General features: G+C 40.3%; 2 protein-coding genes across 13 annotated transcripts in view; both read left to right on the top strand.

Moving 5' to 3' along the window:
• Positions 1-4,385, top strand: part of Slc35a3 (solute carrier family 35 member A3) — a 39,784-nt gene extending 35,399 nt beyond the window's left edge. For 4 of the 10 annotated variants that reach the window (XM_087624838.1, XM_087624840.1, XM_087624835.1 and 1 more), the window contains one exon: positions 564-4,385. In XM_087624838.1, the coding sequence (XP_087480964.1) occupies positions 564-654 (91 nt within the window). In that variant the 3' untranslated portion in view covers positions 655-4,385. 10 annotated transcript variants of the gene reach the window in all.
• Positions 4,386-10,789: 6,404 nt separating this feature from the next.
• Positions 10,790-16,349, top strand: part of Slc71a1 (solute carrier family 71 member 1) — a 34,572-nt gene continuing 29,012 nt past the window's right edge. Inside the window, exon 1 of one of the 3 annotated variants that reach the window (XM_087613881.1) lies at positions 10,790-11,011. In XM_087613881.1, the coding sequence (XP_087470007.1) occupies positions 10,928-11,011 (84 nt within the window). In that variant the 5' untranslated portion in view covers positions 10,790-10,927. 3 annotated transcript variants of the gene reach the window in all.

Genomic DNA, 16,349 nt, shown 5'->3' with positions numbered 1-16,349 from the left:
ACATACATAGAATCAAGAGGAAAGCGTGGGATATTCCCTCCTCTTAAACACCCTGTAAACATTGGTCTTGAGTTTTATTATTACTTTTGATTTTGAATAAATTCATCTAAGTTTAGCATAAAATAATGAAATTTTTTATATCTTATGGGGTTTTTTGGGGGTTTTTTTGGTTTGTTTGTTTTAACATTTTGGACCTTGTGGAATGAATCCCATACAGAGTGTGTATGTATTGAGGTATGTACTGCACCATGGAGTGTAGGCTCAAAGCCAGGCTCTGCACGGCCTCCTACCTCCTACCTATCTGGGACTTCGGGCAAGTTTTTAAAGCCTGTAAAGCCTTTCCTGAAGGTACAAAATGCAGCTAATCCTTGTACTACTTCAAGTCACTCAGGAAGCAAAGGCTCCTGGAAGTGCTTGACATTTATTACTATGTATCTGGGATATTTCTTTCCCAAATACAACTGTTTTTATAGTACGGATATATAGTAAAGATACAGTACAGTAAAGAACTTAATTTGCTTTTAAACTGACTTTCTCCTTTTCTTTTTCTTCATCCTATTTAGTGTCTTTTTCCTTGGAGCCATCCTTGTCATAGCAGCTACTTTCTTGTACGGTTATGATCCCAAACCTGCAGGAAATCCCACTAAAGCATAGTCATGTCCTATCCCTAATTGGATTTCACAATGGTGCCCTAGGAGCCTCAACATTAATCTTGCCCAGAGGACTTCTGCAGATTCTATGAAGAAATCATCATGCTAAATCTGATCACTCTGTTGAGATGGTTTGAAAATGTGTAGCCTTCAGGATGAAATGTGTATATCATCTGCAACCCAAGCTTGGAAGTGTGTCCAGGAAGTCGGGTTAGAGGGGATACTGGGAGGAGGCCTTAAGTCTGAGCTCGTAATGACCTCAGCCCTTTAGTTGCTGCAGAACGGTCCATTGCAGCCTTTGCAAGAGCACACACATGCAAATAAATACCAAGGTTTGCAAGGTAGATCTGCCTACACTTATCACCTGTTCTTAACCTTACTCTTTCTGTACAGAGATATCAAGTTACATGAACTATTTAAATGGAAATTTATAATCATCTATAAAGCTGTGAACAATTATAATTTAAAACCATTTTCATGTATCTGGGATTTTTATATTTATACAGAAGATTACTAAAGAAAGGATTGGTAAATTTTATTTGTTTAATTCCATAAGACTTGATGAAGTAGTAATCTGGGTTTGAATCAATTAAATTTAATGTAGAAAGAGTCTATCCCTCTATGTGTGTCTTTTGACCATTTACTACTTTGGCTGAAGCAGTTTGGTTCTTTCTACGCTAGAGTAGTCAGTGACTGGCTCTAATGAGGTTTACCATCATTTCCCAGTTGTGCTTCTTTTCTCATTATTCTCATTATTATCTTAAATTGAATCTGTGTGTGTGTTGCCATTAAAACTTTTAAATGAATTTAAAGGGATTAAATACTCATTTAATAATTGAAAATAAAATAACTGTCCAGTCTCCATGTGGAGAAACATAAACTATGAAACATATATTGTATGTAGTTTTGAAATGGAGAATTTTCTTGTTAATCTGCAGTGGGAATTTCTTTTAATCTGCAACTGTTGACAGAAACAACAATCATCAGTATAGTATAAGTTCTATCAGTGGACCATGATCAAACTGACATTCCCTACTGCATAATGTTACTGTCTTTTTCCTTTTCCTTGTATTTTTGGTTGTGAGCCTAGCCTTTAACAGCTAAGCCATCTCTCCAACCCATCTTTTTTCTTTTTTCTTAAAGCATATTGTTATTTTTTTTTTTTATTCTTAAGGCAGATTTTCATTATATAGACCAAACTGACCTTGAACTCACAAATATCTGACAGCTTCTGCCTGCCAAGCGATGGGATTGGCTGCTCTGCCCACCTCACTACATTGTTTTGAGTTGCATTGTATTTTAAGTTCTAAGGCTATTTAGAAGTTTTTATGTCTTACAGCCCACTCTCCCCAGAAACCCTCTGATCATGTGTATGGAAGACAGGCCCGCCTTCGGGTTTCCTTTCTGGGATTCCCATGAGTGCTTCTGGGAAGGAAAAAACATTTGCTTTAAAATAGTAGGTTTTCTTTCTTTTTAACACTGGAGTTGAGGATACAAATTATAAGTTATTTAATAATAGATTCAAAGGAAAGGGAATATATTAGAAATAGTAAAATAAAGTGGGAGGCAAAAATGCGTTATATATTTGGAATATAATTTATTTAATTATTTGACCATATGCAGAATTACCTATTGAATATAAGCTCTATTTTATTCTTTCATTTATATTGTATATATTTTAAAACTTTGTTCTAATAGATACAAACCTATAAAAAGGTAACTATTTTTTATGTAGTTCCAATAGATTTTGTTAAATGGAGTTTGACTCAAAAAACACTATTGTTAAGAACTGTAAGGTTCCCTTGGCAACCTTGGATTGGCTATTTGATCTTGCCAGAGCAGATGTACTTTCAACAATGAACGTGGCTAACCACTTCCATTCAGAGTTTCAAAGTGCTTAAAGTGATAGACTATTTAACGTCATTGCTCCAGTGAGGATAAAGTGATAGCAGGCTTTCTGAATGCCAGGTTTGTGGTCTTCAGTGACCGCCTTTAGAGACTGAGTAACTATTTTGATCATGGTGTGACTAAGTGCAACCCAGATCTTGCAAATTCAAGAGGACAGATACATGTTCTGCTCATATTAAAGCATTGTGTAGGCAAGTGTGGATTCAAAATTAATGGTTACTTAGTTCTAGAGTACCCTGTCTTAACCCTACAGAGACATAGACAAAGAAGCAATTGGATGGCAAGGTTGTTAAAGTTATAGTACGTTTTATGTGTCTGCAAGTCTTTTATGCATCATTTATAGTTTTCTTCCCTAGTCAGTTAAAAAGTAATTGGGCTGAATGTATAGTCTAAAAATCTATAAGAAAATACTAACATTTGGGGGAAATAGGCTTGTAACCTAGACTGGGTCATAGATATTGATGCTGGAACTTTGTGTAATGTAGTTTGTGTTTTGATGACATTCAAAAGTATTATTGTATCATGCTTTTATAATTACTCATCAACTATTTAAACTTTATTCTCTTAAAGGGTGTACTTGTTATTTCTCAGCTGCTTTCACTAAATGAGTGTGTGAGTTCATGGGGAAGAGTGCCAGTTGAGGGCTGTGTTAGTCAGGCACAGTGCACTGGGAAAGAGCTCGATGCCACAGGCAAGCCCCTCAGGGCGGCAACAGCAGCTCTTTACTGATGGCTCTCAAGTTGTAACAGAACATAGACTTTAAAGATTCAGAGCTGAAATATTTACATCAATTTCTGTGGAATGACACAGAATTTCATATCAAGGAAAGGAGGCTTGATATTTAAACCAGAGTCTATTAAGAAATTCCAAAAGGAAATTAATCGACATTCTGCTCTAAATCCTAAAAGAGAATACTAGACTTTTAAAATGTCATTATACTGTCATTCAACTGAAGTGTTTTTGTTTTGTTGTCTTTTTGAGGTAGCATGTTAACTATGCCGCCCTGGCTGCCCTGAAACTTACTGGGTAGACCAGGCTGGCCTGGAAGTCACAGAGATCTGCTGGCCTCTACCTTCAGAGTGCTGGGACTAAAGGTGTGTGCCACCACCCCATTTGAGTTTTGTTTTATTTAGTTTTTAAAGAAAGGCTTTAGTGCCATTCATCCTATTTAAACATTCATTGTAGAATATTTGATTACTATATCTTTCCACGGGATTTACAAAAAAGTAATTCTGTTATATTGAAAGTCATCTCAAGGATCTCCAAGATATTTAAAGAAGTTATAGGGCCAAAGAAAATGCACCTTTATCACAGTCTGGTCCTGTGTGCCTTGCTTTACCAAACAAATACCTGGCCTTTATGGAGAATATTAGAGAATTTACAACTTTAGACATATACTTGAAAGTGGAATTTTGGGGCTGGGGATTTAGCTCAGTGGTAGAGCGCTTACCTAGGAAGCGCAAGGCCCTGGGTTCGGTCCCCAGCTCCAAAAAAAAAAAAAAAAGAAAGTGGAATTTTTTTCAAGAATAACTATAATCCTAGCTTTTGGTTGTTTCAACATTTCCCCTTTAAATCTACTGTCTAACAACCTGATACTAAGTATCCTATCGAAGCATCGATAAACAGCACTTGCTTAAGTGAGTTGTGATACCTGCATCATGATTCAGGTTTGAGACTTTAACAGTTGTATATAATTGTTCGTTTGTTGTTTCTCTTCTTGTAAGACATGATTTGTTGTGATTTAAAACTATTTTTAAATGATTTTGACCCTAAATTGATATATGTCTGTATTTCATTTACATAAAGTTATTTTTTGAGGTTTGGGAATGTGATTTGTATGTTTAAATTTTTATGGATACATAATTCAAAGGAATGTATAAACTGTCTTTTATTAAGTGGATTTTTAGATGATAAATTCCTCATGTCAGGTTTTGGTACCATTATTATCTATATTTAATAGATAAGGGAAATAGATTATTTTCATAAATAACTACATATATTTTTCTATATTTCCACTTTCCCTTTATACCTGTGTCTGATTTAATCTGAGGATTGGTTTCTTATTTTTATATTTCAGGAATGAATTGCTTATCTTCATCTCTTGGCAACTTTTTTATCACAAGTGATTTCACTTTCTTTTCTTGGTTTTAGCTAGAAACTAGCTTTTATTTCAAATGGTTAGACTTTCTCTATATAGTGATCACAGCCCAGAAGTATTTTGTTTGAAATAAAATACATCTTTGCTGCTGACAGGTTCAGTAGTTACTCAGGATCTTTCCTTTACCGAGTGGGGTCGCTTCTGTAACACCCATGCAGTACCAGGCCAAAGTGACGTAGCAGCACACACATGTATCCCCATGTCTACTCCCATCTAGCCACACACGGGATGCTTTAAGAGCCCAGGAAGGTTAAAATCTCAGCGTTTTAAAAACAAAGTTTTTGTCAAGTTCTCATGAAAAGCACTAAGTGAAAATGTCCACTGTGACTTTCTGTGTTCGCACACTTGTTTTGAGACTAGAGACGTAGCTTCAGTGGTTACAACATGTATTGCTCTCTTAGAGAACTCACATTTCATTCCCAGCAACCTCAGTAGACAGCTTACAATTATCTAATTCCAGCTCCAGGGGATATGAGGCCTCTGTTCTCTACCAGCCCTTGTATTTATGCACATACACACATACAGAGAGATACCTACATGTAAAATAAAATAATAAAAGCCAGGTGTGGTGACATATGCCTTTGTTCTCAGGACTTGGGAGGCAGAGGCAGGTAGATCTCTGTGAGTTTAAGGCTGTCCTAATCTATATAATGAGATACTATCTCAAATTAAACAAACGAACAAAAAATAAGGGAATAATTAAAAATAAAAATTTGCCAGGCATGGTGGTACACATGTTTAATCCTAGCGGTTCAGGCAGATGTTTTGAGTTTTAGACCATGCTGGTCTACAGTGGGAGTTATAGCATAATCAGGGCTACATAGTGAGAGCCTGTCTCCAAAAAATAATGAGAAACCTTTCTTTTGAAAAGGCCTCTTTTGCTAGGAGCACATCACAAGCTAGATGAACTGGTACAGCCTTTAATCTAAGTTCTCCTGGGGCTGAGGCAATGGGGTTACTCGAGGTCAGTGTGGGCTACAGGCAAGTCTCAGGGTGAGCCTGCATTTCACAGGGGAACCCTGTCTCATCTACTTCCCCCTTTCTTTTTCCTTTTTTTCTTTTCTCTTTTTCTTTCTTTTCTACTTCCTTCTTAATTATATTCTGAGAATTTCCTGTTTTCCATTTATTTTATTTTCTCTCCATTTTCCTTATCAGTTAAATTTGATTTCATATTAAATATTTGGTTTTAGCCATCTCTCCAGCCCAAAGATGATATTGTTAAAGAACTCCTTTTATTGTTGATTTTAGTTTTGAGACCGTGTCTCACAATCTACCTTGGGTTGTCTTAAAGCTTGTTGTGTAGCTAAGGCTGACTGCAAGCATTTCCTATTCCTGTAGCCTCCTGGGCACTGGACTTTCACCATTCCACCTGGTAGAGCATTTAAAATACTTCTTAAAATTATATTTTCATTGTATGGGTGTTTTGCCATGTAGATCTGTGCAGTCCTTTTATACCTGGTGCCCAAGGAGATCAAAAGAAGGTATTGGACCCTGTGGTACTGAAGTTACAGATAGTTGTGAGCTGTAATGTTGGTTCTTGGAATTGAACGTCAGTCCTTTGGAAGGACATCTATTGCTCTTAACCTCTGGGCTATCTTTCCAGCCCCATTAAACTACATGTAAAAACATTTAGGTGCTGGAAAGATGGCTCAGTGGTTAAGAGCACTGACTGTGCTTCTAAGAGGTCCTGAGTTCAATTCCCAGCAACCACATGGTAGCTCACAACCATCTGTAATGGATCGGATGCCCTCTTCTGGTGTGTCTGAAGACAGCTACCAGCTACAGTGTACTCATATACATTAAAAAAAATAATTTAGTGTGGGGGAGATGAGGGGCATGGGAGCTTCTGTGAGGCCCATGTGTAAGTCAGAGGTCAATTTGTGGGTGTAAATTGGGTTCAGGGATCAAGCTCAGATCATCAGCCCTGGCAACAAGCCCCTTTACCAGCTAAGATATCTCACCTGCCTCCATTAAAACAATTTAAAGTGTTTTAATTCTATATATGACTGTCTACATGGTAAGTACATGAATGTGAGTGGAGGCCAGAAGAAAGTGTCTTGACACCATGTAGTTAGAGTTATTGATGGCTGTAAGCTGACAGATTGGCTGCTAGGAAACAAACTTTAGTCTTCTCAAAAAATAGGTAAGTGCTCTTAACCACTGAGCCATCTCTCTAGAACGTTTTTTTTAAAATTTTACCTAGCTTTTCATTTTGAAACATGCAAAACATAAAAACTGAAAGCTTCACATACCACCCAGATGTATCAGCTAGCATTTGTTTTAGAGCTTTACTTCTGTCAGGACATTTGACCCCTAAATGTTTCAGCTTGTATGACCCTAAAACATTTTCCTTATTGTCCTCAGTTCCATTAACACACTTAAGAAAAATTCAATTCAGATTTTATCAAGCTCATAATGAAATATTTCCAGTTGTCTTTAAAATGACTTTTTACTGGATTTTGGGTTCAAGTGAGGATTGAAGGTTGAAGTTTGTTTTCTCTTTGGTCTAAAACACAGTTCCTCAATTTCCATTGCTGTCCTAGGACAAGACTTCTGAAAACTTAAAGCCTCTCACACCCTTTTGTGTTGAGCAAAAGGACTTGCTCTCTTTACTCTTCAGCTGAAAGCGAGGTCATAGGCTGTTACAGGTAGGTTAATGGCTGGGCAAGGGTAGTTTGATTTTTTTCAGAGTCTCTCTGTGTACCACTGGCTGTCCTGGAACTCACTATGTAGACCGGATTGTCCTGGAACTCAGAGATCTACCTGCCTCTGCTTCTGAGTTGTGGGATCAAAGACCATAGGCTACCATGTTTAGCTATGAACTATTTTTTTTTAAAGATTTATTTTTTTATCTTCTGTATAGTTTCTCTGTTTTCACACCTACCAGAAGAGGGACTCAAATCCCATTAAGATTGTTGTGAACCACTGTCATGGTTTTTGTTATCTGTCTCCTTATAGTGAAACAGTTTGACTCCTAATATTAACATACTTTTATTGTGAATTTAAATGCAACAATACCGATATTCTAATGATAAACATACTGTATAAAATTAAGTTTACTTGCATTTTTTATTAAAGTGTAGCCTGTTCACTAAAGATGTACATTAAAAGCATCTATTTAAAATTTAATATACTTAAAAGCATATATTTAAAAGTAAGGCCAGGCATGCCAGCATACACTTTTTTTTAATTTAATTTTTTTTCCACGTGGAGAAGTTTAATGAGAGAAGAAGAGTAGAAGAGGGAACAAGTAGAGGCTGGCCATGAGCACGTGGAGGGAAGGGGGGTATGGGGAGAGAAGGGACAGGGACAAAGAGGGCATGAGAGCAGAGAAAGGTAAGAGTTAATTGAATTTTTTACTCATTTTACATCCTACTCACTGCTCCCTCAGTCCTCCCCTACTTCCTCCCTTCATCTGGCATACCCTTTTGATCCCAGGATTCAGGAGGCAGAGGCAGGATGATCTTTGTGAGTTCTAGGACAGCCAGTCCTATGTGGTGTGACCCTGTCTCAAGAAAAAAAAAGGAATTAAGGTCTTCTCGGCATGGTTATTAGTGTAACAAAAATAAGTTCACTAGTTTTTATTTGTATAGTTTTATAAATTTAAGCTTTTATTGAATTCACCATTTTTTAAACCAGATTCAAAAGCTAAAACTATTTGAGTGAAATATTCTAGTTCACAGAGAAGTCTGCTTAGTTTGTCTGTCCCACTCCACTGGCAAGCGCCTTCCTTCTGTGGGAGTAGTGTCCACCAGGTTAGAGCTCGGTTCCTCTCGGAAAGGCGAACACATATGTCACTATATTACAGTGGTGAGGCTTTTTCTGAGGTCTACATATTCTCAGTGATCAACTCTACACCTACGTTGATTTGGGGCTCACCTCGCTAAGTTGTTTAAAGTACTTTCATGGGCACTGGCTCTCACCTAATTGTCTATGTCCCTAAATTCAGTGAAGACTGTCATGCTTGTTCTACCCTGTCAGATTTTTATTAGTTGTGTTATTTTTATTTAGGGAACAAACATACTATTTTTTTAAACCGTAGTCTGAAAACAACTGTCAAGCACTATTGTAGGTATTCAAATTAGCTTAACTACCTGACAATAACTATATTTTAAAAGTAACTTTGGGGGTTGGGGATTTAGCTCAGTGGTAGAGCGCTTGCCTAGCAAGCACAAGGCCCTGGGTTCAGTCCCCAGTTCCGAAAAAAAGAAAAGAAAAGAAAAAAAAAGTAACTTTGATAAAGCTGAAGAATGATTTTGGGAGGCCATAAAAGGTTGGAGTTACCATATAATTTTTTTTTCGTCTGGCTCTCGTGTAGCCCATGGCTAACCTTGTACTTCCTGTAGAGGCTGTCCTTGAATCCTGGTCCGTCTCTTTCTACATCACAGATGCGTCCAAAATAAGCTCTCAGGATTAGATACAAAGTCTCTCCCACTCTCAGCAGCTTCAGGTTGGACGTCAAGATAGTTTCTATATGAGGATTTTATTTTTAAAGTACGTATGATGAAAAATCTTACCACCCAAGATGCTTTTCTTTTCCCATCCATGAAACTTGGTTTATTTTCCATTCCTTGTCGGCATGGAAGTAGAAGGAACAGGACATCCAACCAGGTTTATTTTTAACGTTTTATTTTGAAGTTTACACAAAAGCTACAGTGACTCTCACATTCATGTGTGCCCCATACTTTCTCCTTTACCTTGTCTAATAGTTACTTATGCCATGTAACAAGTCTACCCCCGCCCATTTTTAAGACAGGTCTCATAGCCCACCCAGGCTGGTCCCAGATTTATCCTTGAATTTCTGACTCCTTCGTGCCAGGATCCAGGCATTCACTTCCATGATTGTTGGGGATAGAGTCCCCAGCCCTGTGCTTACAGGAGGAGCACTCTTAAAGAGACAACTACCCCACCCCAGTGAAGTGGCTAAGCTGGGTATTCCTAGCTGAAAGTCTCATAAAGTCTGCAGTCAGCTCAGGGCTGGACCAGGCATAGAGGGTCTGTTTCCGAGACAAACCACAAAGCTTTGTAGGTTTCAGCTCCACAGAGAGCGGCACCTCTCCATAGTTCCTCTGGTATTATGGCATAACAATCGACAACCCCTGACTGAAGTGAATGAAAAGCCTAGCAAAAACATGCACTAGTGCCTTTTATGACCTTTCCTCTGAGGTCAGTGCTGTCACTTCTGCTTTGCCCCGTTAAAACAGGGGCAGCACTAACAAGCCAGGAGAGGAAGCCAAGAAAGGATTTTCATTGAGTTTTTGAACATTACCATACTTAGAACCACCACATCCAGGCTCCCTGTTTCCACATCTCAGTTTGTCTCATTTCCCTTCATCGAACAGTTTGTGGGTGGATAGCATGCCCTGTGCTCGTTCACTACTTAGCACTGACGGTATATTTAAGAAAAAGGTTTTCATCAGTTACCAAAATGAAGACTTTGCCAGACATGGTGGCACATGACTTTGATCACAATATGAGAAGGTAGTCAGAGAGATTTCTGAGTTTAAGGCCAGCCTGATCTACACGATGAGCTCCTGCCTCAGATGTCAGCACTGAGCACATCATACTTCATATTCCACCTGTGTCTGCTCTTTCTACCAGTCTTCTAGTCAAAAATGATTTTTAAAACCCTATAAAGTATGGCATCTAGTTTGGACTGGTAGGGAATGTACTGCGGCTAGGGAGTGTGTAAGCCAGCATGACCTAGCTGAGCATCAGATCAACAGCTAAAACACCTCTACGTGCTACCGACCATCCTGGGAAACTTTCCCGTTCCCTTCTGTTCTGTTTTGGTGCCTGACCATCTGAGAAACTATTTGTCAGATCTGAGTAGGTAAAAACTTTTTGAAACTTGAGTTCTTTCATCTGTGAAGGGGAAACTGTTAACATAGCCACCACTCCGCACCTTAGAAGGGAGAAGATAGCTCAACCACCTAGCTCCACCGGGTCCCGGGGCACCTCCCAGTCCTCCGCTAATGCGGAGTTGGAGGGGCGTGGCCGCAGCGTGGGGGCGTGGCTGCGTCACGGGGGCGGGGCAGGCGACTCAGCGGATCGCACGATGTGACGCGCCGCCGGAGGCAGGCCGGGCCCTCAAGATGGCGGCGTGCGCCCTGAGCGGCTCGGCCCGGCAGTAGTGGCGGGACCGCACTCGCCGCTGGGGCCGCCCGCCCCCTGAGTGGCTGCTGCAGCGCCGGGAGTCGAGGATGGTAAAATGACCCAGGGGAAGAAAAAGAAACGGGCCGCGAACCGCAGTATCATGCTGGCCAAAAAGATCATCATTAAGGACGGAGGCACGGTGAGTGCTGGTTGAGCGCCGCAGGGCGGCCCCGGCGCGGGCCCAGCTCGCTCTTACCCCCGCTTCCGCCTTCGCCGGGCCGGGAGCGCCCTGCCCTCCCGCGCTGTCGGCGGTACCGCCGTCTCGGCCTGCGGTCTCCGCGGCCTGGCTCCTTTGGAGGCCGCTCGCACCTGCGACCCGGCGCTGCGTCTCCGGAGCCTGCGGCCTCGGCCCACGTGCGCCCGGCCTCGGGGAGGAGGCGTCGGTCCCTCGGCAGCCTCGCCAGGCCCAGCGCGGCGCGCGGGGAGGCTGGGCAGCCTTGCGCTCCGTATGCTGTGGCGGGTGGCCGCCGCTGCGGCCCGCTGGGCCAGGGTACGTGTGTTCCTTCGCGATCGCCAGGAGCCGGTGCAGCGGCTCTTAGCTCCTCCGCTACCTAGTCTAGGGATGGGCTCGCCTCCTCTCCCGGTGTCGGAAGCCTGACCTTATCTGGGGCCCCCATATCCTCTCCTTTAGAGAAATCATCACCTTGTACCTCAAAATAACAGTCTTTAGAATTGGTCTTGGCGTGAGGATCGGGGAAAAACTCTGGCAGGCGGGCTGAGGCTAAAAATGTGTGTTTTAGACTGTCGTTATTCGCAGAAAACTTTATGCTCTGTGCAGTAGGCTACCAGACGCCGATATAGGATTTGTCATTGGAAAAACAAACGTACACTTTGTGTTGTGCTGTGTGTTGTAGTGTTACACTCTGATCTTTGCTGAATCCTTTGGTATCACGTTCGGAAATAGAATGGAAAAGTAAGATGTGTCTCTGCCTTGAAGTTGCAGACATTGTTTCTTTCCATTTGTTTGTAGTTTAATGGAGCCTTGGTCAATGCTAGCAAAGCACTAAATATGTAAGTAGGCCACCACAGAGGATTTGCTGAAATTAGTTCGAAATAAATGACAACTTTCTTTTGACATTTGAGAACACGGCCTAGTCCAACTGCCAACATTTAGAAAGCTTTGGACATATGGAACGATTTCAGAATATGTTCAGTTAACTGTCAGATTTATTAGTTGTCATAGCTTTGACATTTATTGAAAAACGAGTTCAACGTTTTCCAGATCCTTTTTACTGTACCTGATCAAAGTATTACCTTGATAAATTCGCTTTAACTGTTTTGACCAAGTTCGTAGGAATTATATTGAGGGGAAAGAATATTGTCGTTGTCAGGTATAGAAAGATAAAATTTTACAAAGCATATTTTATAAAGCCATGTGATATTTAAGACCAATGACCAATGATTCTTGTCTTGCAAAAGACAAGAATCAAGCCAATTAAGAAGTAGACCTTTTGTATCGTAGTTTGGATTTTTGTTTGGTTTGCTCTGTAAAATATTTTTTTAATGAGATACTGAGGATCAAACTTAGAGCCTGTGTCAGCCTACAGATGATTCATTCCAGATTCTGACTTTGAGAAGAGATACTTGTTTTTGTTTTGTTTTTAAGATCTTAGGTAGCTCAGAATGACTTCAAACTTATGATCTCCCTACCTCTGGATTATAGGTGTGTGCCTGGCAAGGAGAGGCTTTGATTGTTTTAAGTATTTTTTTGCTATTTATAAAGATATAGCAAATTTGTGGCTTGCTTTAGTACACAAAGCTTTGGTACACAAAATACTACTTTTCACTAGTAAAAATGTCTTGGTGGCACACTAAATCAATGAATACTTCTCTTGAAGGCTGAGGTCTTAACAACACTGTCCTTTCCCACCTTACTATACTTCATTTTCCTTTTCATTATTTCTGAGCCAGGTGGTAATCCCAACACTCAGTAGGCAGAGTCAGGTGGATCTCTGAGTTCAAAACCAGTCTGGTCTACAGAGTGAATTCAGTTCAGCCAAGCTACATGGAGAAACCTTGTCTCAAAAAAACAGAACAAAGTGGGGCTGAAAAAATGGCTCAGCGGTTAAGAGCACTGACTGCTCTTCCAGAGGACCTGAGTTCAATTCCCAGCAACCACATGGTGGCTCACAACCATCTGTAATGGAATCCAATGTCCTCTTCTGGTGTGCCTGAAGACAGCTACAGTGTAGTCATATACATAAAATAAATAAATAGATCTTGAAAAAATAAAATATATATTGTAACAAAACCCCACAAAAACAAAGAAGTAAAATTTAAAAAAGAAGAACAAAGATTATTTTAAAAAGTGTATAGACACAAACACACGGGAGTGTTTTTGCCTGAATGTATGTATTTGTTCAGTGTGATTGCCTGGTGCCTGAGGAGGTCAGAAGAGGGGATCACATCCTCGGGAACTTGAGTTACAAATGGTTATGAACTGCAGCGTGAGAGCTGAGAACCAAACACCAGGACTCTGTAGCAAGAGCAGAAGTGCTCAGTCACAATGCTAAACCACCTCTCCAGTGTCCGTTCTTAAGAGCCTTAGTATGTGGTTGGGTAGATGGATGGATAGCGTGTGTGTGTGTGTGTGTGTGTGTGTGTGTGTGTGTGTGTGCGCGCGCGCGCGCGCGCGTGAGAGAGAGTATTTAGTTTTAAGATGACATTGCTTTCCTGCCTGTCTACATATAAATTACACTACTGTTGTGAACATGATGGTTTTTACATGTATGAATGTTGTCCTGCATATATGTCTCACCAGTGAGTGCTCAGACTTTGGAGGCGGGGGTGGGGGGGCATCAGATCCCATGGAACTGGAGTTAGGAGTCCCCAAAATCAAACCAAGGTCCTGTGGAAGAGCTGCTAGCAGGCAATCTTTACCACCGGACATTTTTCCAGGCCTCTTCCTCCTCTCCCTCCTTTGTTCAGGGAAGCAGGCTTTGGTTTCCTCTCGTGCGTTGTGTTGTGTTGTGGATTGCTGTAGAGCTACTGTACTGACATCACAGTTTCAGCCTTTAAAGGTGTTATGCTATTGGCAATTTTTGACAGGATTTGACACAGTTGCTCAGTGAGTAATCCAAGTCTCTATTCTTTTTAGGATTAATGTTCTAAGTTTGTTTTGGCAAAAATTAGAGTAGATTTACAGTTATCAGTTGAAGAGATGAATGGTTCTGAATGAGCTGGGTTAGTCATAACTTACTTGTGCTGCAGATTGAACTCATGACCTCACACATGCTAGACAAGTGCTCTGCCATTAAGTAGTACCCTCACGGTATGCTGCTAATTTATTTTCCCTTGCAATTGCATTCAGTCTGCAGTGAGGCCTGCATAGGACTAATCTGTTGCAGCTTTAAGTACTGTAGAACAAAGGTAAACCAGATTAAGCTGTATGAGAAGTTTTGTTGAGGTTGCTGGAAATAAACCCAGGTTTTCACAGATGCTAAGCAAGCACTTTATGGGTGAGCCACAGTCCCAGTGTGTAACAGTTAAGTTTACTCTAAAGTTTGCAAATTTTTCTTGGCAGATTTTATTCTCCCCTTGATTTTTTACTTAACTAAGTTTATTAAGCTAAGGGGAGATAGTTAATATATATATATATATATATATATATATATACACACACACACACACATATATACATATACACACATATGTGTGTGTACATATATATAAATATAAAGGATATATTTATACAAATGTAACAAGTGAAGAAGTCACTATTTTGTTTATGTGAAATACATTAATACTAGGAAGGTATTTTTATTTAGACATACTTTACCCTTTTAAAACCATCCTTTGCTTGTATCCATTACGCACAGTACTGCAATTGCACACAGTAATTGCGTAAGGGCACTTTTCGTTCACTGTGTGACGTACTTTGACAGTAGCTCCCCATCCCTGACCTTCCCTTTTTTGCCATCTCCCAAGGCTTCTTTGTTCCACTAGACAATTTAATTCTACTTTCATGACATAAATACATCCATGATTTTGTGTGTCTGTAAAATTAAAGAGTCATACATGAGAGAAAACATGGGGTGTCTTCCTGAGACTCACCTAGTTCATTCCCTTACGGTCTCCAGTTGTGCCGACTTTCATGCAGACTACATTAGTTGGTTTGTTGCTTTGTTTTGTTTAGGTTTTTCAAGAGCAGGTTTCTCTGCGAGGCCTTTGGAATGCACTCTGTAGACCAGGCTGGGCTCAAACTCAGATCCGCCTGCCTCTGCATCCCAAGTGCTGGGATTAAAGGTGTGCACCACCACATTAATTGTTCTTTATGGCTGAAAATAATTGCGCTGTGGATATATGTTTTCTTTATCTGTTCCTCTGTTAAGTAGTAGCTTCTTTGGGTGTGTATTACCAAGGAGTGCTGGACCCTGATCTTGTAGATCTGTTTTGAGAAACCTCTGTACATGTCCATAGTGTTAGGCCATAGTGTTGGAGGACCTTCTATCCCCACCAGCCGTGAGTGCATAAGGACGCCCTTTTGCTGGCTTCCTAGCTAGCATTTGGTTTTTCCCTCATAATGACTGTCTGACTAAAGTGATGGGATGTCAGTGCAGTTTAAATTTGCATTTCTCTTGTGACATGGGACATTTTTTCATGTGTCTGTTGATCATTATCCTCTGACCCCCACTTCATTTCATTGGCTCACTATTGATTGGGTTGTTTAATTTACTGTTTACTTTTTTAAATTCTTTGTGTAATCTGTCAGATGTAGCAAGAATTTTCTCCCATTCTCTAGCCAGCGTCCACCCTTGCTGTCCAGAAGTTTCTTAATTTCATGTAACCCACTTGTCCATTCTTGCCATTCCCCTGTGCTATTGATGTCTCTTTTAGAAAGTCCTTGCCTGCTCCTCAGGTTCCACGGCCCAGGTCTCGATCCATTCTGATGATTTTGTGCAAGGTGTGATCTAGGGATCTAGTTCATTCTTCCATATTTGGAAATCTAGCACCATTAGGTAAAGAATCTCCTTTCTCCAGTACATGTTTCTGTGCATCTGTCAACATTTAGGTGGCTGATTTCTGGGTTCCCCTTTCATTTCTGTGTAACTCCGTGACTGTTTTGTGCAAATACCAGGCTGTTTTTTGTTTGTTTGTTTGTTTGTTTGTTTACCACGTCTCTGTCATATATTTCAGGACATTGTTATGCCCTAGCATTGGTCTTTCTGCAAAGGATTGCTTTGGCTATTTTTTAAAAGATTTATTTATTATATATTAGTACACTGTAGCTGTCTTCAGACACACCAGAAAAGGGCATCAGATCTCATTACAGATGGTTGTAGGCTACCGTGTGGTTGTTGGGATTTGAACTCAGGACTTTTGGAAGAGCAAACAGTCCTCTTAACCATTGAGTCATCTCTCCAGGCCCTGAATATTTATTTTTCTTTGTTTTATTTTCTAGTTTGAGGAATGGCATTGGAATTTTGATGGGGATTGCATTGAGTTTGTAGATAGCTTTTTGTAAGATGGTCATTTTC

This window comes from Rattus norvegicus, chromosome 2 (genome assembly GCF_021556685.1).
Source record: "Rattus norvegicus strain SHRSP/BbbUtx chromosome 2, alternate assembly SHRSP_T2T, whole genome shotgun sequence".
Taxonomy (NCBI): Eukaryota; Metazoa; Chordata; class Mammalia; order Rodentia; family Muridae; genus Rattus; species Rattus norvegicus.
Note: the sequence above shows the minus strand (reverse complement) of the source record. Positions and strands in the feature narration are given on the sequence as shown.